The following is a 27,624-nucleotide window of genomic DNA, read 5'->3' on the forward strand; positions in this document are numbered from 1 at the left end:
TTTTATAAAAGAAACGGTGTAAGCAATAGAATTGTAAATCATGAGATATAATAGATTTTGTGAGACAAGGTCAGAATGAATTTGGGGTCCCCTGTTCTGACTTTGGAAAATCATCAAAAATTGGAGAAAAATAATTAGGGGCTTAAATTTATATGTTTAAAATCATTAACGATTTTTTTTTCAAAATAAACAAACGAGAACATCATCTAAATTCTTTACAATGAGATAATTAATTTTTACTGAAGAGGGGTTGGAACTGTCAAACAGTGAAACAGGGGAAATTTTAAAGAATAAAATATACTTATTGGCTAAACTAAAAATTCTGAAAATTTTATGGTAAGAATATATGTGAGTCCAGTTTCGGAGAAAATTAGTGGATATTAATTTGGAGTTCTGTAGCTCAAGATATAAATGATTTAGTGACTATGACTCAATGAGACAACTTTGAATGCACTATAAATAAGAATGGAATTATAGAGAATGTTACATATGAACATGAAATGTATTAGATTAATGATTAAATTTATTTATTTAGATCCAGAAAATTCAAATACGAAGCTAGATTGAGGAAAATAAAAAGTTCATGATTAGTAGATTTTTGTTTACGAACAAGTATCGAGGTAAGTTCATGTAACTTGAATTATATTCTTAAAAGCTTGAAATGGTCGTTATTGTTGTGAATATGATTTGAATGTTCATTATATGAAAATTGATGAAACATTGATATATTTGATAAAAAGGGGAAGAAATCCCGGTTGAATAGAAGGAAAATTCAATGGATCTCTGAAAATGAATTGACGGTAAAAAGGATCTAGCCCGGACAGGTGATCCTATCCTGATATAGCCCTCCCGAAGAATATGTGGAAAATAGATTTAGCCCGGACGGGTAATCCGAATTATGGTCTGAATTTAGCCTGGACTGGTAATTTAGATCCAAGCTCATTAGAGTAATTGTCATTGCAGAGGATTTAGCCTGGACTGGTAATCCCGATAATACTCTATGAGTTTATATTATAAGGGATTTAGCCTGGACTGGTAATCCCACTGTAAGGATGAGGTTCGCGGGAGTGTGCTCTCTGAAATGGAAATGTGCGCACATGAATATGAATTGACGGACCCGGATTTGTACACTAAAGTGTACCCCTAAAAATCCATCGAAATTCTAAGAAATTCAACGGGATAAATATGAAAAAATAACAAGGAAATGGAAATCATGGTATTGATGAGCTCATCAATCATGGTATATGTTATTGATACATGGAAATTATTGGACTAATTTGAATGTTGAGTGCATGATAGGGGAATAATGTATTGAATGGGTGTATGAATGTTTATTGCATTGTATTGAAAATATTAGGTAAGTATAATTCTTGTTACATAAACTTACTAAGCACAAAGTGCTTACCCTGTTTCTTTTTCCCCATTTTTGTAGTGTTAAGAGCTCGGATTCAGTCAGAGACGTATCACACTATCAACCTCAAGATCTCGGTATATAAAGAAACTTTATTTGGAAATCAATGGCATGTATAAGCTAGTAAAGTAAATGTTAATGTGAAATCAATGTATGGTTAGCCATTGGTATGGCTAACAAATTTTGGTTTTGGTATGTGATGAGGTTATCTTATGAATACGTTAAATCTATCTTGAAAATATGTTGAAATGGATTGGTTGTGTTGGATTGGTCTCGGTTTAAAATTGCAGAGAAGATTAGATATTTATAAATGGGTTATATTGAGTTCAAAAAAAAACTTTGGGATTTTGAGAAAAAAATTCTTATGGTTTCGATTTAATCCCGGTTTGGTCCCGATGTATGTTTTGGGCTTTGGAGGCCCATCCAAGGGACGTCATGACATGTTTCGATAAATGAATAGTATTTAAATCGTAATAACGAAAAATTTATTCAGTAGAATCTGGTAATGCCACATACCCTATTTTGACGATGAATACGGGTAGGGAGTATTACAGAAAATTCTTAAAATAGTTAGAGAGGGAGAAAAGACAAAAAGCTAGCATTTGGAAGCAAAGAGCTAACGACTGGAGAGATCAATATTACAAGGCACATCAGACTAATACCCATGTAGAACATATAGCACCTATAATTCTGCATATGTTCGAAAGGTTGGCTTGAGGCTCAACTCCCTAAACTAGAAGCGGAAATTGAAAACATAATACAGACTAATACCCATGTAGAACATATACCCGTATCTATTGCCGGAACAAGGCTATGGAGCATTACTAGAATAAACAGATCAAAGACAGACATTTCATATTATTTAACATTCATGTCAGATATTATTCATGAAGTCCTTTATATGAGCCTCGAGGCCCAAAACAAACATTAGAAACAAGCCGGGACTAAATAGGGTACTCAGAGAATTTTTTGCGAAATTTCAAAAATTTTCCTAAGTGTAGGGTACACACGCCCATGTGGTCAGGCCGTGTGGCTCACAAGACCAAGAGACATGCCCGTGTCTCAGGTCGTGTGGGCATTCGAAATGGGGCACACGGTCGTATCCCAGCCCGTGTCTGTACCCGTGCAACTCTCTGACTTGGGTCACACGGCCAAGTCACACATTCGTGTGCTAGGCCATGTGTAGGTGCAAGGGTCACACGGCCAAGCCACACGCCCGTGTGCCAGGCCGTGTGATCACTTCTGAGCATCCTATTTTAAAATTTTAAAGATGCAGGAGACACACGGCTAAAACACACGCCCATGTGCTAGGCTATGTGTCACACACGGTTGAGACACACACCCGTGTCTCTACCCGTGTGGACAAAATAATGTCATTTCCAAACCTTATTTCTCACCCAAACTTGTCTTCCACCCATATTAACACTTAAACATATTCTCAATCCAATATAAAACATTTGAATCAAGCCATAACCAAGTCTTATGCATATCATATCATCTTATATAATCAAGTATCCATGCTTAACAATTTGATCACTTACATATATAAATTCATATCTAAACCAACTATACCAACTCAAGCCATGTTACAATTTGCCTATTAGTTAACCATCAATCAATTATACCAAAACACATATCAACCATGTTAAGGCCATATACTTATATATTAAAATGTATCAAACATAAGCCATTTAGATGGCTAATCACAACAAAACATTTACATGCCATCAATGGCCAAATTAACCTATACATGACATTATACCAAAGTTGATTTAATAAATATACCGAAAAAGGGCGATTGATAGTGTGATGTGGCTCCGACCAACTTCCAACCTTAACAAGCTTCCGGGTTACTATAAAACTGAGAAAATAAAACAAAGTAAGCATTTAATGCTTAGTAAGTTCGTATAACAGGAAATTAACTTGCCATTTATTTCACATTTAAGGTAAGCTAACTAAACATGCTCAAACCAATTTGGCCAATTGCCTAAACACGTATCATCATCAAGCATGTTAGTCATGTAATTCACATAAATACCAAGAAACATGAATGAGCTCATCAATATTCGATTTCCACATACATGTATTTATCACTTCAAGTATGCGTGAATATGTACATATCATACCTTTGTACTTCAAATATTTCTCATAGTTATTCATCATGAATTCATTTAATCACATATCGAAACTTTACCCTTTGAATCATTTAAAATATCGATGGATACAATGGTAGTACACATGAAGTGTACGAATCTGAAATCCGTCAATTCATATTCGGGGGTGTTCATTAGAGCACATAATGGGGAAGCCTTCTCTTGAGCCATATAACAGGAAGCTCCTGAGAGCCATTAACGGGAAGCTTATCCGGGCTGTATAACGGGAAGCTCATAAGAGCCATATTCAGGAAGCTCATGTGAGCCAATAACGGGTAGCTCTGAAAAGCCATTAATCGAAAAGCTCCGGATAACCATATATCAGGAAGTTCAAGAGAGTCATATTAGGTAGCTCCGGAGAGCCATTAATCAAGAAGCTCACAAAGATCCTTTAATTGGGAAGCTCACGAAGAGCCATATAACGGGACGCTCATAAGAGCTACGGTGTGCCCACAACACATGCAGGATCACGACCGATCAGGATGCTCCGAATAGCTATTAACAGGAAGCTTGCAAGAACCATATAACAGGAAGCTCGAGAGGGCTAATAATGAGATGCTCTTTCGAGCTGTGGTGTGCCTGTAACATATGCAGGACCGCAACCAATTCGGGAACCCTGTATCCATCGAATCTCATTTATCCAAACGGGATTTATTATTTTATCTGGCATTATCGGATATGTGATTAATTTCATACATATGACATTTATACAATTCACATATACAACATTAAATTCAAACAAATAAATATACACAATTTAGTTACATGAACTTACCTTGACAAGTGTTGTTGATTTGTTGTCTACTAATCCGACACTTTCTCTTTTTCTCGATCTATTTTCGTATTTTATCTATCCTGATCTATACGAGTAAATTTAACTCAATTTAATACAATTAATATTCAATTTAATTCACATCTTAGACAAAATAACCATTTTGCCCCTATACTTTTAATTAACGACGATTTCGTCTCTAGGCTCAAAAAATAAAATTCATGCAATTTAATCTTTATTCAAAGCCTAACCGATTTTTACATGTAACATTAACAACCCATGTATTTCATAAAATTCAAAAATTTTCTATGAATTTTACATCTTTACAATTTCATAAAAATTCACTTTACAAATGTTGTTTATCTATCAACAACCTTTCATTTTCTATCATAAATTTCATAATTCATGCATATTCATCCATGGAAAAACTTTAATACTTTGGTAACTTTGTAAATTAATCCCCGAGATAGCTAAATTAAGCTATTACGATCTTGAAAACATAAAAATTACTAAAAACGGGACAATATTACTTACCTAATTAAGCCAAATAAGCTTGCTTGAGTTCTCTTCTCTTAGCTAGGGTTTCCATGTATTTAATTTTGGGAAAGATGATATAAATGATGATATTTTCTTTTATTTTATTATTTATCATCTTTATTTTTCATCTTTCCAATTTTGTCCTTTTTTTAATTTAATTTTCCATGGATGAATCATCATACTTATCTACTAACCCCTCTTAATGGTCCATTTGCCATATAAAGACCTCCAATTTTGAATTTCATAGTTATTTGATACTTATAGCTACTAGAACTCAACTTTTGTATTTCATGCAATTTGGTCATTTTATCAATTAAACATGTAATCGGTAAAATTTTTCTATTGAATTTTTCATACGATATTTCTATCATAATTCAGACTATAAAATAATATTAAAATAATTTTTCTTTTCAGATTCAGATTTGTGGTCCCGAAACCACTATTCTGATTTCACTGAAAACGAGTTATTACATTACAAATCAAATTCAACATGAAATTCTTGAAGTTCAGTAATCAAGTCGCTATTAATAAGGTGTATATAGAGGTTGAGGAAACCTTTGTTAATAATGTGCAAAATGGCAAGGATGTCGTCATGAGTAACACCTAGGTTGTTGACCACTCCTCCCCGACTTCGACGGAAGGAGTGGAAAAATCAACAATAAATCAAACAAATAATAAAGAAATACTAGCATGCGATGTCTGGAAGTGTGGTAAGTTAGTTTAATATAATTTTACAATGGGGTACGAATTACTCTGAGGATTGAACCCAAATAAGTCAACGATTGAACCAAATCTAGCTACAAACATGCAAAATAAAGAGTCTAATCAACTAATAGCTAAAAAAAATATATTACGACAAACCATAAAGTCGAGGGTAATTACACTAATTTATGAATTAACTACAAAATGACTAAATCGTAAATCGTGCAAAGTTACAAAATTAACACATAAATGACAAATGATGGTTGATTGATTTTGATGTGGATCACCAACTCTCGAATTAAGGACCTAAATTAGTTAAGCTTCAAAAATGGTTCCATTTTACCTCTCGGTCTCAATTTTACCAAATTGGACAAGTTAATCTGATCTATCTCTCGATCTCACTGGCTAAACCTGGACTAACGAATAGATGCTCAACAAGATTACCTCTCGGTCTCACTTGCCTAGATTTTCCCTTAGAGGCATCAATCCTAAGTTTTTAGGTTTATTCAATTTAGTCTAATATATATCAATTTAGTCCCTTACTCGAAAATTAGCTTACCTACATCTCCATCAACCAACCCCCTTAAGGTTTAATTACTCATGCTAAAAACTACACTAACAAACATGAAGGAAGAAAACATGGCAACCATTAACATAAACTTAACAATAAAATATATTTTGGGATTTTTAACTTAGAAAACTTAAAGGAAAAGTAAAGAGCATTCAACAACAAAATGATGAACAAGAAACATTAAAGTTAAATTTTGTAACAATTGAAACTAAAGGAAACTGGAAAAACATTAAGCCAAAGATTGAAATGTCATTACAACTAAAGAAGAGGTACTAAAAGTACAAATAAACCCTAGTTACAATGGTAACTAATTTAACTAACTTGAAAAGTGACAAGAAAAAGAAGAAAATTGCATAAAAATGAAATCTACAACTATAGAGGATGATGAAAAATGAAAAAACCCTAGAAAAAAATGAAGAAGAAAACTATCTAAACTATGCCTAATGTATCCTCCTCTTCCTTCAGCCAAATTTGGCTTCTTTTAGTAGCAATTTTGACCCAAATTTGTTTCCCAAAATGCCCTTGAACATGTCTTTTTGATTGGTGCTTCGGTTAGACAAAAACTACCCTTAATATCATTTTTGCCCCCTCACAATATCGATATCGATTTCTCAATACCCAGAGTAGGATATCACGATATCGTTGTCAATCTTGAAATGGGGTACTTCTTAGCAAGTGGATATCGCGATACCATTGTAGGTGGTCTTTGTCTTAGGCCTTTTGAGGGTATCGCGATTCCTTAGCTTTGATATCGCAATACCCCTTCCTTTAGTGATGTTCTTGCTCGAATTCGACCACCAACGAGTTCTTACACATGTGTTAATATTAATAAAATATTCTCTTTCCTCATGTAATTATTGTTTTTTTATTGAATTTTTTTGTTTACACATGTTTATGTTTTCTTCTTTACTTGGTGGAAACATTTCATTGAAAAATATTCTAACAATTCTAGCAATTCTCTTTATGACTCATCTCTACCATTAGCAAACAAAGACCTCTAATTTAACTATTACTTTTTAACTTGACTTCAGATGTAAAATTCATCGAAATCTTTGTAAATTTTGTTGTTGGAGGATTAAATTCATTTATATTTTTTTAATGTTTTATTTCATATTGAATAAAATTTGTGGATGGTAATACACCAAATCAAAAGAAAAACTTGTTTCTTCTTAACCAAAATAAGTACAAAGAAACATGTATATATTTTTTCATAAATTTTGTTTTTATGAAAAAATATTCTCTAATAACACTTTAATAACTCACTTAAAATAAGATCAAATCTCAATTAAATAAGTTCATAAGATATAGTAATTCACACGAAGCATTTGGGTTTTATAAGCTTGAAATAAAGGAAAAGATTGAGAAACAAATTTCCACAAAATTGGAAGTAATATCTATGAGGATTAAAAGAAATTCAACTATTAATAAAAAGAAATTAAAAAATTTATGAATAACTTATGTTGGGTTTACAAGTAATAAATGACTTATCATACTAATTTCAACCTTACAAGCCTTAATGTATTTATTGTCTTGTATTTTATATTATTATAACTAGTTTTTTTACCCATTTTCAAAACAACAAATATATTAAATTTCATTAACATTAAAATGTGTATATATATATTTTTTGAGATTACTGATTATATTTGTTTTTTTAACACAAAGCCTAAAATTACCTATAGCTCTTCCCCAACTCATAAATAGGAGGATCATGCGCTTCAGCACACTTGAATCCACATCTTCCTGTATTGGCAAAACTGCTTAGACCAATCGAGAAAATGTATATATATAATATGAGGTTTTTTACAATAATATTATAAAAAAATAAAAATTTACCAAAATATTATAACTTTTTTTTACCAAAATATATAAAAAAATTTATTTACCAAAATATATAAAAAAACCAAAAAAAACCTGTAAAAAAATCAGATCGATGTGACAATTAACTGGTCACGCCAATGGTATTGGCAGCACCAATGGTGCCATACTAATTGGCGGCACCACTCGTATTATAAATACGACCTCTGTCCAGCTAAAGAGAGAAAAATCAAAAGAAAAAAAAGAAGAAGAAGAGTTGGCGCGGAAAAGAAGAGAAAAAGAGAGAAAAAGAGGAGAAAAAGGAGGTATTTTTTTAAAAATAATTGATTATATTGTTGTTATTATTTTGTATATTTTGTAATATTTTTTTTTGTTTTAGTTTAGTTATTAAGATTAATAAAACTCAAAATAATAGTATTAGTTAGTATTATTATTATTATTGTTGTTGTTGTTGTTGTTGTTGTTAGTATTAAGATGTTATTAATGTATTAAGATGTAACTTAGTAATATTATTGTTAGCAGAAAACTAGTATTATTATTATGGTTACTTATTTTTTTTTTATGAAAATAAACTAGTTAGTAAAAAACTAGTATTATTATAGTTAGTTAGTTAGTTATTATTTTTAATAAAATTAATAATTTTAGTGTGTATTATTTTGAGTATAAAATTATTAATATTATTTTGAGTATAAAATTAATAATTTTAGTGTGTATTATTTTGTGTATTATTTTGAGTATAAATTTTTTTTTAAGTAATTCAGTTGCCGTTCGAGATTTTTTATGAGATTTTGTTTTTTTTATTTGACAGATTAAATATTGAAGATGGATGCTAAGTTTCTTGTATGCGTTTATTTCAATGGAGTCATATTAACAACAAGTGTTGGATGTGTATTTGAATGTCGGCAACAAATAGCAATGAGATTTAATAGAAATGTATCGTTCGATGAAATAAAGGCAAGGATTAATGCAAAAATCCATAGACGTTGTGGGAGAAGGATATCAAAAATTTTCTACAAGTTTCCAGTTTCGACAAATCCGGTCAAATTCGTCGAAATGGAACTTGTAGACGACGAAGACGTGGAGACAATGGTCGATCTCTACTGTGGGAATGGGAGTGAGAAGAATGCTCCGATTCACTTATTTGCTGAGTTAGTCAGTATGGAGCAAAATGCATCTGATGAAGAAGACGGGGCTGAAGAACCGCGGATGGTGGCTCCAATATCATACGTTGATAGTGAATTAACTATGGGTGGGATCGGTATCGACCTGAATATTACAGCCGATGTTGACATGGTTGGTGGTAAAGAAGAAGGTGCCGACGAAGAAGAAGGTGGTGGCGATAATTGGGATGAAGAGGTCGATAGTGACGCTGATCCCAATGTGGACGATGTACCTGATGATATTGACACTGAAGATCTCAACAACGATGAAGGCATTAACGCTTCTTCGGTTGGGGAGCAGATGCGGCGTATTGTGATACACAATAATCCTGGGCCACACATGTCGCTCATAGACCCCGACGCAGCGTAAATAAAGAGAACATGGAGTACCCTGAAATAGTTCGTTCTCACGGGCTGGCCGTAACATCTGATGATGATGAGTTATTCATAGGCTAGAGATTCAGCGGTAAAAAAGAGTGCGTATATGCCATTAAATGGTACAACATGAAGATATCGGTGGATTATAAAGTCTCCGTCTCTACTCTGACAATATATGTTAGGGAGTGTTGGAAGGCAGCGGAAGGCTGCAATTGGCGGGTACGAGCTGCATTCATTAGAAGTTCTCAGATGTGGGAGATGCAAAAATTTGTTGGTCCTCATATATGCACATCAACACGTATGACAGAAGATCATGGAAAACTTTATTCGAAAACTATTTGTACGTGTATCATGCCAATGGTGAAAGATATGCCGACCATTAGAGTTTCGGTACTCATTGCGGAAATGCAAGCACGATTCCAGTATCGAGTCTCATATCGGAAGGCATGGGTAGCTAAACAGATGGCGATGGAGCAACTGTATGGGGATTACGATTCGTTGTATAACGAGCTTCAAGGTTGGATAGCTGCTATGCGGGAGTACGTACCGGGGACTGTGATTGAGTTGCAGACAAGTCCATATTACGGCCCGGATGAGCAGTTACAGCCGGCAAAAAGGATTTTCCATTGGATGTTCTGGACATTCGATCCATGTGTACGGGCATTTCCCCACTGCAAGCCACTTGTGCAGGTGGATGGGACCTGGTTGTATGGAAAATATACACAAATACTGCTTCTTGCAGTTGCTCAAGACGGTAACAGAAACGTGCTCCCGATAGCATTTGCTATCGTAGATAAAGAGAACATGGAGTCTTGGGAATTCTTCCTCACAAATCTGCGGAGGTATGTTATTAGGAACGATAACATTTGCATCATCTCCGATAAAGGGAAGGGTTTAATTGCAGCTCTTAGGCGTTCCGGTGTGCCATGGAGATCCGTTTACTGCATTCGTCACATTGCGTCAAACTTACATAAAGATTACAAGAATGCAGACTGGAAGAGACAAGTCGTGGCAATGGGTAAATGATAACCTTATCTTTTCAATCTAGTCTTTTATAATTTTACATTATTTCAGTGCATCGTGTTTGAAATTTATTAATTTAGTGTGTTAAGGGGGGATAAAAGAAAATAATAAATAAGCAGGGATTAAGGTAATTAGCCACATATTTGTGCTGCCTTTTTTTCCCTTCCATCACCCTTTTTTTTCCTCTATTATTTTGGTAAATAAAGAAAAAGTTTATAAAATTTTGGTTTTTTTTTGTAATATTTTGCTAAAAAAGCCGCAATAAACCCTTTCCCCTGCCTTTTGGTCGTATTATTATTTTTCCGATTTTTATTACTTTCAATAAAACTATATTATTTTCATATTTTATAATTTTATATTATTTCAGTACATTTTGTTTCAATTATTTGTATAAAGTATATTATTGATGTTTTTAAAAAAAGTAATACACTCTTACTTCGGCCATTTCTTCATATTTTTTTATCCGTATTTTATTTTTTTTAAATATCGTAATTTTTTTATTTTATAATTTTACATTATTTCAATTTATTATGTTTGAAATCTATTACATGTGTATTTTTCGCATTTTTTCCGCATTTTATTATTTTCGATAAATATACAATTCCCGTTTTTTTTTTCGTATTTTATATTTTCTTAAACATACTTCTTTGTCATTTTACTTTTAATGCTATTTTTCTAAAATTTTAATTTCAAATTCCTAAATAAATTTCATAAAAAAAATCCCTAATCAATATACAATGTACATACCATTATTTTTTCTTTCTAAACATATTTTATAAAATATATATGCTAAATAAAATAATAAAATAACTATAATGAAATAACATAAATTTTAAATACACAAATATTACAAAAAAATTAAATTTATAAATAAAATTACCTTTTTTTTCTTTTTTTCCTTCCTTCCCTCTTCTTCTTTTTTTTTCTCTTCTCCTTTCCTTTTTCTTTCCTTCTTTCTTTCTTTTTTCTTCTCTTTTCCTTCTCTTCTTCTTCTTTCTTTCTTTTTTTCTCTTCTCCTTTCCCTTTCTTTCCTTCTTTTTCTTTCTTCTCTCTCCTTTCTTCCTTTCTTTCTCTCTTTCTTTCTTTCTTTCTTTCCCTCTCCTTCTGCCCCCCACCACCGACCCCCCCTATTATTAACTGGTGCCGCCAATGGTATTGGCACCATTGGTGCCGCCAATGGTTTTGGCACCTTTGGTGCCGCCAATCCTATTGGCGTGACCAGTTAATTGTCACATCGATCTGATTTTTTTTTTATTTTTTTATATATTTTGGTAAATAAAAAAAATTATATATTTTGGTAAATAAAAAAAAGTTATAATATTTTGGTAAATTTTTATTTTTTTATAATATTCTTGTAAAAAACCCTATAATATGCTAATAAACTCATACATATTGTTGATTAAGCTTTAATGTTTACTTCCAAATCCCCAATTTATGAATATAAAAGTAAAAAGCTAAAAGTTTATTTAAATTGTTTGAAAATTAAGTTAAAAGCTCCTTTACAGCCAACACACATTCAACATATAAATTAGTTTTTTGCAATTTGAGGGATAAAACTATACTATCAAATATATATGGATCAAAGAAACTAAGAAAGTCAAAGCATTTTGAGTTCATTGATTCCCATAAGCATGTGCTTCTTTTGCTGACCTGAAAATAGTCTTTCTTTAATCCAAATTTTCTGCGGGTATTTAAATATGCATAAGATAAGTGAATTTTTCAGAATTTGCAATGGAGTTTGCAAGACTTATCTTTGCTGGGATATTGATTTCATTGCTTTCGAATAGGGTGGCTGCCATGGCCGCGGATTTACCACCTTGCAAGTTCAAAGCAATTTACAACTTCGGTGATTCAAATTCCGACACCGGAGCTATATCAGCCGCCATTTTCCCTCGCCAATGGCCCAACGGAGAAACCTTCTTTCGAAAGCCAGCTGGAAGAGTCTGCGATGGGCGACTTATAATTGATTTCATTGGTAACATGAACAAAAAAAATCAACTTTAGATTAATGGTGGATCCTCAAAGTTGATAACAAGTGTGTCCTTTTTTATATATATGCGCAGCTGAACGCCTTGGATTGCCGTTGTTGAGTTCGTATTTGGATTCAATCGGATCAAACTTCCGGCACGGGGCTAATTTTGCGGCAGGTGGATCAACCATAGTTCCTCAAAACAAAACTATAGCTGAGAGTGGATTAAGTCCATTTGCTCTTAATGTTCAGATATTTCAATTCGATCAATTCAAGGCACGAACTTCAGATCTTTACAAAGGTTGAGATTCCAACTTTTGATCCAAAACCAATGTTTTTTTTTTTGTTACTATGGAAATTGATTTGTTGATGATGTGCAGAAAAGAAAAAACATTCATGTAGAAACCAGGTTCTTCCTCGATCTAAGGAGTTCGGAGATGCACTGTATGCGGTGGATATAGGGCAAAATGACATTGCTTACGGACTCCGGACGGTCGGTGATGCGCAGCTTCTCGCATCCATTCCCGACATCATTACACAATTGGTTCTGGCAGTGCAGGTAAAATTGCTCTTCAATTATTTAGGGCTCACAAAATCATTCTTATATAAAAAGGTATAATAGTAAATTTAACCCTTAATCTTTATATATTTCATTAATTTAGCTCTTATTCTTTTTTTTTAAAACTAAATTTGACTCACAACTTTTTAAAGGAGTTGAACTTGATCACTAATTTTTCGGAAAGAGTTCAATTGTTGTTTTCTTAACGAAAGTATTGAATAAAAGTTAAATTTTTAAACATGGCAGCTCGAATGGCAATTTATGTGTACTTTATACTATTTTTTAATAATTTTAATTTTTTATAATTTTTGAATTTTTTTATAAATTTTAAATTATTTATTGACAGATATATAAGACAAATAATATCATGACTATGGGTGAGTATTCGATCGAGTTGAGTCAAATCGAGTTAAAAAATTTTGAGTTAGTTGAGTTGACGAATCCTATTTTAGCAACCAAACTCAATTTAAAATTTTTTTAATCGAATTGAATCGAGTCAAAAAATTTCAAATCAAGTTGAGTCTAGTTAACAAATCCTATTATTTATACTCAATGTTGTGTTTACATAGACCGATTATTTAACTAGTAGAAGAAGTACGAAATTATTCAGCTACATAAACAATATAATAGTGTTGTCTTTTAACTTAATGAGTAAGCATTTATAAAAACGACGTAGTTTTGCTTTTAACTTAATGGTTTTGACTTTTAACTTTAGAAAAAACAAGCATTTATCAAAACGATGTAATTTTACCTTTTTTTATTCAGATTTTCGGATAACTCGAATTGTGTAATTCATATTCGAGTTAAACTGAAAAACTTAATTTTTTTATTCAAGTTGATCTGAATAACTTAATTAACTTAAATAATTCGAACTATTTAATTCAGAATTTGAATTTTTTATCGAGTTTTTCGAATCGAATCGGATTTTGCTCACCTCTAATCATGACAACATGAAAAACATATTGACAACCACGTGTGTTGCCATACCAACATTGTTAAAAACTTAATGTTTTAGTCAATATTTTCGTTACAAAAACAATTAGACTCTTTTTTTGAAAATTTATTGTCCAAATTTAACTAGAAAAATCTTAATTGACAAAAAAATGTAAACAGTAAGAGTTAAATTTGTTATTATATAAATAAAAACTAAAAAAGGCGCAAATGGAGATCAAATGGTCACATGATAAAAAGGTTGTGAAAGTCTATCATTACGTAGTAAGGTGGATTAAAAGAATGAGTACATGAAACAGCACCTATATACACAAGGAGCAAGAACGTTTTGGATACACAATACAGGCCCAATTGGTTGCTTGCCCTCTACTTTGCTCACCATCACCAATCCTCCCCCTGGGTTTCTCGACAACCATGGATGTGTCAAATCCCAAAACGACATCGCCCAAGAGTTCAACAGGCAGCTCAAAAGTAGAGTTATGAAGCTTAGGACAGATCTCCCACATGCTGCAATCACATATGTTGATATCTATGCCGCAAAATATGGACTCATCAGCAGCTCTAAACAACATGGTAATCACTTGGTTACTATGTCCGAATATATATCGAACAAAAGTTAAAACAAAAATTACTTCTTCATTAATTTTGCAGGGCTTGTTGAAGCACGAAAGATATGCTGTGGGTACCACAAGAATGGAATCGATGTGGGATGTGGGGGAATATTAGCCTTACCAAATGGGACTCAAATTTCTGGACCTTCATGTGAAGACCCTTCAACATATATCAGCTGGGATGGTGTCCACTACACTGAGGCTGCCAATCATTGGATTGCAAGTCGTTTAATCAATGGTTCATTTTCAGATCCTCCTGTTCCAATCACCCATGCTTGTTACACTACTTCATGAACCATCACCACCTTTACTGTACACGTACTTGGATTCATATCAAAATAACAGCACGTACCGGTATGTATTCGATAAAATGTTGTTTTAAAATTAATCAAGAGGTAGTTTAGTATTGCAATTGTAATTGAAAATTATAAATAAGGTCATTAATGTCCAGCTTAGTAATTTGAATTATTGATAGAAACGATTTTAATTCTTAACTCGAATAGGTTGAAAGCTCAATTTAATTCTTAATTTGAACTCAAATTTTAAGCTTGAAGGGTACATAATTTAATGTCCGAAAGATAGATAGTTCACCAAATTTGAGAGAGATTTTGTTGTTTAATTAGAGGGATTCATGGTGATGTAATCTGATTTATCTTAAGTCATTTTGACCTTGGGACAATAAAAAAATTACATTAATGTTTATATAATTTTATAATTAATTTTAAATAAAAATATTTTTATTAATTTTTAAACAATAGAACAAATCATTTGAATGAACTAGGTGATTTCATACTTAAGCCCGAACTTAAATTTTCTTTTGAAATGAGGTCTTAATCTGAACTGATTTAACTCACAAACATTTTTAGTATTGGACCAAAAAAATAAAATAAAGAGACTTGGAGCAGACTTTACTAGTTTCACCATCATTCTGTAAAGTATTTGGGTCATAAGAACAAAGTCTTATTTGAGGGTGTCATGCCAAACCCCACAGCAGTCTTAAGATCAGCATCGACACTAACAGAGAACACAAAGATGGCTAACCCAAATTGAAAGACGTCTAGGCCACAAGAGAATAAAGATATAGAAGCATTCCCACGAGGTATGAATGCTAATGCTTATAACATCTTCTTTGGATGAAATAGAAAAAACTCAAGAGCTACTTTGACAATCTTCATCAAAACACCGGAATTCATAATTTGGAAAGTTATTCACGAGAACTTCAATCATGACAATGGCATGGCTTGTAAGCTAATAATTATTTGATTTACTCTACTGATAGTGGTGCAGCATAGGATTTGATTCATGTGTTATCTGGCCAAAGGACAAATTGATAAGAAGAATTCTGCAAAAGAAGTGGATTCTTCCTCACTGACAGTATAAACCTGTCATGGATGACATCAATAACTTAAAGAAACTACTATAGAATTTGAAATGATACAATGAAAAAGACAAAAAAAAACAGGCATGGTTACTAAATTATCGCATAGTTAAGTTTTGGGTTAAATCAAGGCTTGAATTTGATAATTTTTTTCATTTTATGTTTTAAATTTTTTTTATTAATTCAAGTTAGGTCTCGAATTTGACAATTATTTTATTGGAGTCTGAATTTTAAGGTTTTTAAATATTAACTCGAACAAAAAAAATTAAACCCCGATATAAGAATAATTATCAAGTTTAAAGTTTAACTTAAAAGAAAATTCAAACCAAATATTATAACAATTGTCAAATTCAAATTTCAAATAATTCGGATTACTCTTAATAGCGTTTGCTTCTTGCATATAAAGAAAACAAATGAATAATTACATAGATGTAAAATATTTAACATAAAAAATAAATAAATTATTAGTTGTAGGGTCAATATGGATTGCATGAATGTGACAATGACAGGCAAACTCAAAGCACAATTTCAAATTCAAAGAGCTCCATTAGCCTTTAAAAATCATGGGATCAATCAAAGGGTCCCAGTTGTAAACAAATGATGTTTCAATCAATCCAAGAACTGCGAAGAGTCCAACTGGAAATGGGAAGTCTCTTTCATCACCCCAAATTTTAAAAATCAAACATTTCAAAAGTGATTCATCTCAAATAACTAAAAAGGAAGCTAAACAAAAGCCCCAAGCTTCAGAATTTTCACTCTTCCAAGGAAAACCCAAATTGAGAATTCTCGTCTTGGTTCTAAGTATGTTTTTTTTTTCTCATTTGATTACGTTGTTATTTCACTTTGAAAAGAATGACACTTTTCTGTGCTGTGTTTTAATGTTTAATTCAATGGTTCTTACTTTCTTTTGGTCTTTTTTTTTTTTTGGGAAGGTTTTGGTTGTTTTTTTTTTTCTAATCATAAATATATGTAAAACGCTTAGCTTGAACTGTTTGATCAGTTACGAGGCAAGATTTTGTTTCTAACCATAAATGGTTGATGAGAAATTGTTCTTTTAGCTCATTGTTTGATGTTAAATGGACTATTTTAGTAAATATCTAGGTTAACTTTATTATAACAAACCTATAAATTTTGCTTGTTTTCATGTCTGTCTTTTGTTCTCAATGCCATTTTTTTCCTGCTATTTTAGTATGTGAGTAATTTAAAAAAGAACGAAATTCAAGCTAGTTTGAAGATCAATCATTAAACTTTGCCCTTTATCCATTCCAACTGGTTCATAATTGTTTCTTACAGCCTAATAAAGCTTGCTTCTCAGCCCTTTCATCTGGTCAAATTATAAACTAGTGCTGAGGATTTAACAGCTAAACCTGTTGTTGAGTTCAAGTAATAGGTGAAATTGGTCCAGGAAGATCAGCCGGTTTTCGATAAGCCAGACGGTTACTTGATGTACAACTTAGCTGAGATTTATCTGATAGGAACTAATGTTCGGTTTTCAGGATATGCAATGTCGTATTCAATTCGTTCTGCCTGTTTTAATTTTCGTAGTACCTTAATTGATACTAATCTTTTGTAAAACCTTTTTCAGCATTGGAGTGGATTATTGTTTCAGTTTGAAGCACAAACTTGACGACAGCATCTGGTGCCTTTCATCTTTTCCCGGTTCAGCATACATCTGTGTATAAATGTACTAAGAATATCTTGAGCATAATGGGAGATTATCTGAAATACAGTGTGATTAGCTAAGATTTATCATTCATTAACAAGAGTATGATAGGAACTAATTTTCGGTTTTTGGATATGTAATGTCATATTCAGTTCGTACTGCCTGTTTTACATTCCCCACACCGTGATTGATACTCTTTGTAAAACCGTTTACAGATCTGGCTGTCATGCCCTGTGGGTCATTGTTTCTGCTTGAGCCTTGAACTTGATGTTGGCATCTGGTGCGTTCCTTCTTTTCATCGGTTTCAACTTACGTCTAAGAAGACCTTTAGCATAATGGGAGTTCCCTTACGAAGGTATTTTTCGTACCAATCCCGTACTAGGGACCAGACTGATTTTAGTTCTCTTTTCTATATTCTGCATTCAATGTCATTTTTACGAGTTCATATGGTATCAATAACACCTCTGTTGCGCTGCAGTGGTAATGTAATTAAACCAAGTGAGATGACGAGGCTTACTATAACAACTTTTGCTGGAGTTTTTTTGGGATTCCTTATAGGAGTATCCTTTCCAACACTTTCATTAACTAAGGTACATTAATCATCCTCACTTCCTTTATTTGTTATTGACACAGTATTATTTCATTTCCTTTTCCCTTTTCTTATATAACACAGAATACGAGTTTTCTCTGATACATTTAAATTTTCATAGATAAATCTTCCATCCAGCTTATTCCCTTCCGTTGATCTAACGTATATTGAGGACAAACATTCTGGTCTTTCAACACGAAAACTATTTAGTGCTTTGAGCTCTCTCAAGGATGATAAGGTTGTCATGGTAGCATCTAACAAATCTGAGAAGACAAAGGTAGGTCCTCTTTATTTCGATTATACATGCAGCATTACAATTCAGCATCTAAATTGTAGGCTGGCCCTGAAATTATGAAAATTTTCGACTGAATTCTACCAAAGTGAGAAGATTTTTGGACAAAAACAATTCTTTAGAACCAAGTTAAGGATGTCATTTACATACATAAACACTGTTGCTCTGATTCTTTATTTTTCTTGAAGTATCATCCGAACATGGATATAGGGATATGTTCCTCCAAGCACCCTCCAAATATATGGAAATGTTGAAAATAATAGAGCATACTTGTGTCATACACAGACCTTTGTCCACTCACACCTGAGTAATCTGTTATACAAATGTAGATTTAGTTTTATTAGTAAATGAGTTTAATTTTTGCATATTTGATCATGGGAAAATGAAAACCCGAACCTGATTTCATCAGCCGGTGGAACCTGCCTTTCTTTAGTTGTAAATCTCCGTTTAATTTTTGCCTGGTATATTAATTTCTACATGCATCAGGATCAGATGGTATCTCACAGTTCTTACATTGTGTGATTGCAGTAGGGTAAAATCACACTTAATGATAATATGATCGGACTTGCTTTTCCCTGGCTAAATGTGATAGTGATCAGTAGTAAAGTGTAACATTTTTTAAGGACAATCAATGAACATCAACACTTACAGGGTTTGGCAAGAGCACTAATAGTTAATCCTTAACTATGGCAGATCTGGATTCCAACAAATCCACGGGGTGCTGAAAGACTTCCACCTGGTATAATCACATCGGAGTCATATTTCTATCTCCATCGATTATGGGGTCAGCCAAGTGAGGTATGCATCTTCTTCACTTTCTCTTAGTCAGACTCATCTTTATGTTTCATTTTCTGCCTGATACATGTCTGAGAGTTTGAACCGGTTGCCATCTGCAGCTAATAAAGAATTAATGTTTGACTTTTGTACTCGGATGAAGTTGAACCAGGCAACAATGATAGTCCATTTTTTTTCCATCGCGATTCAATTCAGATTTGTTTCTCTAATCTAATCTTTGGTTGATGGGTTGCATTTGCAGGACTTGACCATCAAACCAAAGTATCTCGTAACTTTTACCGTTGGTTATAATCAGAAAAGCAATATCGATGCAGCTGTGAAAAAGGTTGGTCGTCTCTCTTGACATATATATATATTCTTGCCTCAATCTATCCTTGAATGTCCAAACTCTCTTATCTAAAACCTTTATTTTACAGTTTTCAGAGAACTTCACTATTATGTTGTTTCATTACGATGGCCTGACCACTGAATGGGATGAATTCGAGTGGTCGAAGCGAGCTATTCACGTGAGCGTTCAAAAGCAGACTAAATGGTTAGCATCTTAGCTCGTTTTTGTTATACAAATCTACATCGATCTAGTAGGTTTTATTTGATTTTGCTAAGTCCTGGTTATGTTGAATCAAGGTGGTATGCAAAGCGGTTTTTGCACCCCGACATTGTTGCGCCCTATGACTACATTTTTATATGGGATGAGGATCTTGGGGTTGAGAATTTTGATGCGGAGGAGTAAGTTCTTAATCTCACTGTTGGATAAGAATATTTTTCAAGTAAGTTAACATTAAACTTCTTCGGTTCTCAGATACATAAAACTTGTCCGAAGGCATGGTTTAGAAATATCACAGCCTGGTTTAGATGCGAATAGCGCATCATTGACATGGGCAATGACAAGGAAGAGAGACAACACTGAAGTTCACATGTAAGAACCTCATATATTACTGCTTTCAGTATTTCAATCACATATCCGTAACTGACTCTCACCTTAAGTCCGAGCAACATGGGTTTTAATATATCTAACCGGTTAGAAGTTTTGTTATCCATTATTGCTCCTGCAGGGATACAGAGGAGAGACCTGGCTGGTGTTCTGATCAACATTTGCCTCCTTGCGCATCGTACAAAACATCATATATCCTCAACATATTGCTTATTTGTCAAAATTTTTGCTAATCATTGTCATGTTCTTGATGCTCAGATTTGTCGAGATCATGGCTACCGTCTTCTCTCGGGATGCATGGCGATGTGTTTGGCATATGATTCAGGTAAAGCTGTGAGTTAATTTCTTCTTGATGTCATCATTCCTCTGCTTTTTTCCATGTTTATGATATAAATTCTCCTTTAAAATGGCAGAATGACTTGGTTCATGGATGGGGTTTGGATTTCGCTCTTCGGAAATGCATAGAGGTTAGTTACTGTCTTTATCATTCCGGCATTGCTTTTAACTCAAGGCCTTTCATTGATTCTGCAACTTTGTCCGAAGCAGCCGTCTCATGAGAAAATAGGTGTTGTTGATGCTCAGTGGATTGTTCATCAAGGTGTACCGTCTCTCGGGAACCAGGTATACAAAAAATCGTTACACATTTATGTTACTCAGACTCAGTTGTGAGTGTCAACAAGAGTATTTTTCAAATTTTTCTAAGATTTCCATGTTTTCAAAAGGTCCTTTTAAGGATCATAGACTGGATATGTGTCAGGCATGAATATCGGACACTGATACTTACAGAAAAGTGATGAGTTAGAGCAACATAAGTTACTATTTCATATGCACAGTATATGTCAAAAGAGCTTCTTTCTTCATTTGACAGGGGCAACCGGTGGGCGGAAAGGCATCATGGCAAGGGGTATGCACTAAATGTTCCTCCATTTTTGCCCTTTTCACATGCATTTATTCGTTTTAGTTATTTCTCCGTATCATGCTCATCTTTCGCGAATGAATCACTGATGTTTCTTTCATTTCCTCTATTGTTTATGAAAACATTAGACAAGAGTATTAAAAGTTCTGAATTTGGTATGGCAGGTGAGGGAAAGGTGTAGGAAAGAATGGACTATGTTCCAAGATCGGATGACTGCTGCAGAGAAAGCATATTATGAAGCAGTAGAATCAAATCCTTTTTAATTGAACATCTCATTAGTTGATGTTACTGGGATTTTTCATTTTCTTTAAAGCACTCGTATGTTGGGCAGTTAAAAGAGTATACCAACAGCTATCCAGTGCATATGTTGAACAGTGATCACTTCTAAGTTGATTTAATCCACCAAATTGATTATTCGATTAATGGGTTTAGAAATTTGAGTTAATTTCATTGGTTATTGTTAGAATTGACTAATATAATATCTTATTTTATTTCTAAATATATTATAAAAAATATTAATACACAGCTAATAGCGGAAGAGGGAGTTCAGCATAAAAAGGCCTCTCAGAAATCCTTTTAGGTTGCTCACTATTCATCATCTTCTCTCTTTTACCCTTTCCATTGTAGCTGTCTCAAGCATTGGAGAGCAATCACAGTGCCAACTCTGACGCTCACGGATTTAGGATTTTATTTCAAGTGGGGCTAAACTTTTAAATGCAAACAACTTTTTTTTTAAGGTAAAAAAAGTTTCGATTCTTCTCTTATACTTTTTTATTATTATTAAATAATTTAATTTAATATTTTTAAAAAGATATGAACGATTTAACTGTACACATTATATAAAATTAAATATTTATTTCTAATATACAATAAAAAGTTAACTAGTACTATACTAAAAATTTCATAAATATCATTATAATTAAAAAAACTTAGTCTTAGTTATATTTCTCAATACTAGGTATCCTAAATTGGACCCTCAGCTTTTTCATTATATCAAACTCATATTAAGAAGAAGAAAATCATATATGAAACAACAACATATTAGGGAAAAGAAAAAAATAATAAATCAAATAAATAAAGAACATAATTTATGCAAAATATTTACCGATAGATCTTTTACGTAAGGAGTCCAGAGGAATATAATTTATATTTTTTACTCTATGCTCTCAGTCTCGGCCTCAAACTCCTATTCTTTTTCTCTTGGTAGTGTCGACACTTTACTAGAGAAAAATGATTTCTTAACAAGACATACAAATCAAAATAAAAGAAAATCACTTACCTAATATATATGAATATGGGTCAAATCAATTAATTCTGTAATTTGACTTTAAAATCTATATTGGGCCTCTAAATTTAGTCTTTCAATGTCTATCATACATGAATATTTTATTATTATTATTATTAAAGTTATATAATTAAAAATTAAAAAATATTTTGTTAATATAAAGTATAACCTTATGGCTTAAAAATACGTATCATATGAAATACAATTTGACTAAGGGGATTGACTGTTATACAATATGGACATCGGATCTAAAATACATGATAATTTATATATAAAATTTAAAAATCTAAAAATTTCAAGGGAGCGACCATCCTTGTCTAAGAGTCTTAAAAGCTTGATAGGTGGTTTCCCATTTCTTTTAGGTTTGCGTTTTTTTACATTATAAAACAATTGTCAAATTTTAATTTTGGCCCCTACACTATGCTAAAAATCGATATTTAATTTATATACTTTAAATATTTACATAATTTGGTTCATTTACTTTTTAATATCATTAGTTAGTCCAAATAGTTAATATTATCAATTATTTCAATCAAAATATTGACATCAATTTTTCTTAAAAATAATATTCTAAATAGAAAATTTATTTTATAAAATGATGATTTCGAATTGGTATTTTTTTAAAAAAAATCTTAATCAATATTTTTAGTTTATTTTGATTGTTACATGACTATTAAGTGAATTTTTTTTATTTTAAATTATTGCATTAGAGAATTTAATAAAAAAAATTTAAGGGTAATAACAATTGGACCTGAATTTTTAAATCCAAAAAATAGATTACTATATTCTTTAAACTTGGAGTAAGGTGGCATGTTTTGCAAATCCTAATGCTATTATGGTTGAAATGTAAATTGTTCCCAGACTTTAAACCCACGTTATCTATTATACATTTTGTTACACTTTTTTTTCTTTTTTTCTGGACAATGAGTTATTTAATAGGAAATAATAGTTATGGATGTTTTTTTATAAAATGCTTATTCATAACTCTTTTTCACTTGTAAATAGGAAGATAAATGTGCTTGAACACACTTAAATTTATGTCTTTTTGTTTGACAATAATATTGATGTCAACCGCACTAAGACTCAATCGACAAATAGCTATGGATATTTGATTAGAGGATAGTTGAAGTTTATTTTGGTTATATGTTAGTATAGTTCTCAACTCATGCTAAGTTAAAATATGTTTTTTAGTCTCTGTTTTTTTCATTTATTTGGTATTAATCCTCAAATTTTATTTTCAAGAATTTACACCGGTTTGGTTTCTGAATTTTTTTTTTGAAAACTAAAAAAGAAGAAGAAGAAGAAGAAGAAGAAGAAACAATCATTTTTGTTTCCATGAGACAAGCAGAGCAGTTTCTTTACCTGGTGCTGATCATGTTAATTTTATGGAATCAAATCAATAACATCTTCATCTTGAATTGAACCGTATTCAAACCACCACCAAACATCTTTCCATTTTGACCGGTTTTCGTGAAACTTAAGTTATGGAAGTTAACTTACAAGTCTGCAAGAAACATTTCAAAAGGAAAAGATAGTGGCAACAACTTCTATCCTCATTTCTATTCATTTGCATTTTGCAGAGCTGTTAATCATGCTTCGAGTTCTAACAGAAATGGAACTAACGATTTATAGCTCGTTTTCACGAGCAAAACATCAGACCATTGCAGCAGAATTCAATATCGAAATACTGTTTCTAAGAAAGAACAAGAATCAAAAGAAATCAATCTCTAAATAATTACCTGAAGGCTTCACATCTAAACCCGGACCCTTGTTATTCATAGGTGTTTCCATCATGGCTTGCTTTGGCACTTCGGGTGGATTTGCACATCGAATGAGTGCCCAATTCACACTCTGAAAGAATGGATGCTGTTTAACTTCGGTAGCCCCACGCCTATAAGCAAGCCGATGCTGCGGTTCCTTTACAAGTAAACCTCTAATCAAGTCCCTAGCAGCAAAGCTTACATTTGGATACTCTGGAAATCTCAATGGCTGGCCAACCACGTTAAAGAGAGTTGCCCGGTTACCATTGCCCTTGAATGGGGTTTTACCGAACAAAAGTTCATATAGAAAGATCCCAAATGTCCACCAGTCTACAGCACTTCCGTGCCCTTCACCTTTAATGATCTCCGGTGCCAAGTATTCATGAGTGCCCACGAAGGACATCGATCGAGCATTGGTAGGTTCTGCTATGAGCTCAGGAAGCGGACTCACTTGATGGCCCGTTTCGATCTTTACTTTGTTCTTCTTTTCTTTCTTCGGCTTGCTTGAAAAAAAACGTGGTCCAAAACATGCAGGTTGGATACAATCCGGCTGCACCACACAAGTTGGCTCAATGCATGCAGGTTGAGCACAGTACAAGGAATGTTTTGATTCCAGGGTCGAGTTCGAGGATTTGACCAGAGTAGGAGAGACAGCACATCTAAGAGAGAGGTCAAAATCCGAAAGCATTATATGTCCATCTTCTCTCACCAAAATGTTCTCCGGCTTAAGATCTCTGTATATGATCCCAAGCATGTGAAGATACTCCAAAGCAAGGAGAACTTCCGCCACATAAAATCTGCAAAGCAACAGAAAAGATCAATGCAGATGACAATAAATTATTAGTAATTACTTGGTTTAAACTTTTCTTCTGCAATCAATCCATATCAGTCCACATTATCATCCAATATCCTGAAGAACACAACTTATTTCAATCTGCAAAGCTTATATGCTGCCTAAAAACTCAACGAACAAGACAACAATCGGGAATCTGAAAACAAATCCAGAGAAGACATTGTTAACAAAGCCCAACTATAATTAAAATTAGGCCTAAAAGACTTCAAGAATTGCCGAAGAATGTTATTTAGTTACAAGATTACAACTCGGGACTCCATGCTTGGTACCTGCGAACTAGAGAAGATAAAGCCATGGATTTCGATATGAGCAACTTGATACAAGTTATTTTAATTGATGGTCCTTTATATAGAACCACAATACCAACAAAATTGTAACACAAGCTTCCTAGTGGCATCATAGGCTACATTTGATGGGAAATGGAGCCAAGGGTTGTCATCAAGAATCTTTAGTACATACAGCAGTTAAAATAAAAAGTACAATGATTCGGACTAGAGTGGAAAGGGTAACCGATAAGGAGAAGAAGACCAGTGGCTAACCTGGCACCTTGCTCTGAAAAGTGCTTTCCAGGTTGTCTTTGCCTGAGTGCGTGCAAATCTCCTCCAGGGCAGAACTCCATGACCAAGCAAGACAGCTTCTCTGTCTCAAAATGCGTATACAAGGTCGGTAGGAAGGGGTGGTCCAGAGATTGCAGAATCTCTCTTTCTGTCTGGGCTCGGAGCAGCTTCTTACGACTCGCCAAAAGAGCTTTATCCATAACCTTCATCGCAAAATAAGTTTGAGTGCCGGTCAATTCCGATAGATAAACGCTGCCTATATCCCCACATCCGAGTCTCCTCAACACCCTAAAGTGCTTAAAGTCCAAGTCTCCCTTTCGGGATCTCACAGCTTGAATTGCTTCCCATCTTATATCATTTGCTTTGTGGGGCTTGTAGATGGCACTGCTTAGACAACTAGAGCCGCTTTCATCGCTAACATCGCTGCCAGTACTCCCTCGATACATGCTTGTCTTCCTACTCTCGACCACATCACACGAATTACTAATTTCTGTGTTGGTGAAACTTGGTTTGGCTTCAGTATAAGTTGTGCCGGTGCACACACTATGCGAAGGAGTCAGACAAAAGTTCGGTTCATGTTCAGATCCGGTATGGTTGTTCAACTGCACAACACCTCCTTTACATGAACCTGGTAGAACATTTTCAGATTCCAATGAACCACTTGAATTCAAACTCATATGATCACCAATGGGATGTTTGAAGCTACTAGATTTACTTTCCACTGTCAACACCTTCATCTGGGTCGAAATAAGAACCTCGTCCTTTCCCACTGATTCGGATTTCCCCTTACTCGGAACGTAATACAATTTTCCCATATTAGGCAATTCTTCATGCTGCAAGTTGTCATAGGCTGTTTTGCATGGATGCTTTTGATAGCCTATAGAACCGTTCGGATGCCGAATAATCCTTATTCCTTGACTAAGAGTAGTACCGTGCGATGTAGAAGACGGCCCTTCGTTCCCGGATTGTTTCGGAGACGGAGGCCGGGAAGAACTCAGCGTCCCGGATGTCGAAGCAGAGCTACTGTTGGCTATACCAGAACCAGGATTTTGGCTCTTGGGTGAAGAAATAACAAGTGATTCCATTGAATAATTCAAAACAAAACCTACAACTGCAAAACCAAAAGTCCAATTTAGCAAAAATAAACCCCTTTCCTCTATGATAAAGCCATTAATTACAAAATCTTCAAGCTTAAAAGTCCCAAAAACACAAGATTCAACGTTTCAAAATTCAAACTCAAATCATAAGCTGTTCAAACCAAGAAACGGAACATTAGCACAATTAAAGGAGATACCAAATCAATGCAAAATCCTAACCCATGAAAACATATATATACACTTTGAAATTTCTCAACAACCTTTTTTTTTTTTGAGAGTTCAAAACCAAACTTTGATTACTAAGAAAATGCATGAACAAGGGGGAGGGTGAAGAAGCTTAAAAATATTTCAAATTATAGAGCAAAGAAGCAAAAAAGAAAAGAACCCATAAAAGAAAGAAAAGCTTGAAAGGGGGTGGGGGGTAAAAACAAGTTACCTGATCATAGAACAGAGGAAACAATACAATGCAGTAGAACGTGAAAGCTTTCATGAAGTGAAAAACCCAGGAAAGGCAAAAGAAAAAGCTGCTTGTTTGAAGAGAAAAGTGAACAGCTTTGGCTTATTTGACATGTTTGTGTTTCTTCTTCTTCTTCTAAGAAACTCATCAGAATCCATCCAAACAATAATGATAATAGTTTCTTTTTTTTTCTTTTTAGTGAATGAATGAACGAATGAAGGGGGAAAAAAGTTTATGTTTCATTGTTTTTCGTCGTTTTCTTGAAAGAAGCTTAAAGAAGAAAAAAAAAAACCAAAGCTAATTTGACAAGCAAAGCTTAAAGCCTGTCTTTATCTTTTAGATTGTTTCCTCTCAACTCTCTAAATATGAAGCAACATTCTTATTTTTAAGATGAAAATATGTATAATATGGCTCAAAATAGAAAATTTTAAAATTT

The 27,624-nt window shown here is 33.3% G+C and overlaps 3 protein-coding genes across 14 annotated transcripts; 2 read left to right on the top strand and 1 right to left on the bottom strand.

Annotated features, from left to right (window-relative positions):
- The first annotated feature begins 12,134 nt into the window (after window positions 1-12,134).
- On the top strand, window positions 12,135-15,093 carry LOC107915029 (GDSL esterase/lipase At5g14450). Its single transcript, XM_016844123.2, has 5 exons — window positions 12,135-12,500; window positions 12,589-12,795; window positions 12,875-13,053; window positions 14,304-14,577; window positions 14,656-15,093. Exons 1-5 carry the CDS (start codon window positions 12,257-12,259, stop codon window positions 14,907-14,909), a joined length of 1,158 nt encoding a protein of 385 aa, XP_016699612.1. The 5' UTR covers window positions 12,135-12,256; the 3' UTR covers window positions 14,910-15,093.
- A 1,479-nt stretch (window positions 15,094-16,572) lies between these two features.
- On the top strand, window positions 16,573-21,602 carry LOC107914228 (uncharacterized). 12 transcript variants are annotated; one of them, XM_041103098.1, is made up of 17 exons: window positions 16,574-16,794; window positions 17,287-17,499; window positions 17,579-17,758; window positions 17,872-18,011; window positions 18,135-18,246; window positions 18,367-18,522; window positions 19,231-19,335; window positions 19,574-19,657; window positions 19,749-19,864; window positions 19,957-20,058; window positions 20,132-20,248; window positions 20,385-20,441; window positions 20,522-20,588; window positions 20,677-20,730; window positions 20,810-20,884; window positions 21,132-21,167; window positions 21,344-21,602. In XM_041103098.1, exons 4-17 carry the CDS (start codon window positions 17,992-17,994, stop codon window positions 21,440-21,442), a joined length of 1,200 nt encoding a protein of 399 aa, XP_040959032.1. In that variant the 5' UTR covers window positions 16,574-16,794; window positions 17,287-17,499; window positions 17,579-17,758; window positions 17,872-17,991; the 3' UTR covers window positions 21,443-21,602. The 12 variants fall into 12 exon arrangements, with proteins under 12 accessions (XP_016698558.2, XP_040959033.1, XP_040959032.1 ...); XM_016843059.2 differs by having other exon boundaries at window positions 17,579-17,677; XM_016843066.2 differs by having other exon boundaries at window positions 17,579-17,632.
- Window positions 21,603-23,999: 2,397 nt separating this feature from the next.
- LOC107914227 (serine/threonine-protein kinase D6PK) lies at window positions 24,000-27,560 on the bottom strand. Its single transcript, XM_016843057.2, has 3 exons — window positions 27,168-27,560; window positions 25,617-26,745; window positions 24,000-25,021 (listed from the first exon to the last, which is right to left on the bottom strand). The coding sequence occupies exons 2-3, from the start codon at window positions 26,717-26,719 to the stop codon at window positions 24,175-24,177; spliced, it is 1,950 nt and encodes a 649-aa protein (XP_016698546.2). The 5' UTR covers window positions 26,720-26,745; window positions 27,168-27,560; the 3' UTR covers window positions 24,000-24,174.
- Between the last annotated feature and the right edge of the window lie 64 nt (window positions 27,561-27,624).

The sequence above is a fragment of the Gossypium hirsutum genome, chromosome D10 (assembly GCF_007990345.1).
Source record: "Gossypium hirsutum isolate 1008001.06 chromosome D10, Gossypium_hirsutum_v2.1, whole genome shotgun sequence".
Lineage (NCBI taxonomy): Eukaryota > Viridiplantae > Streptophyta > Magnoliopsida > Malvales > Malvaceae > Gossypium > Gossypium hirsutum.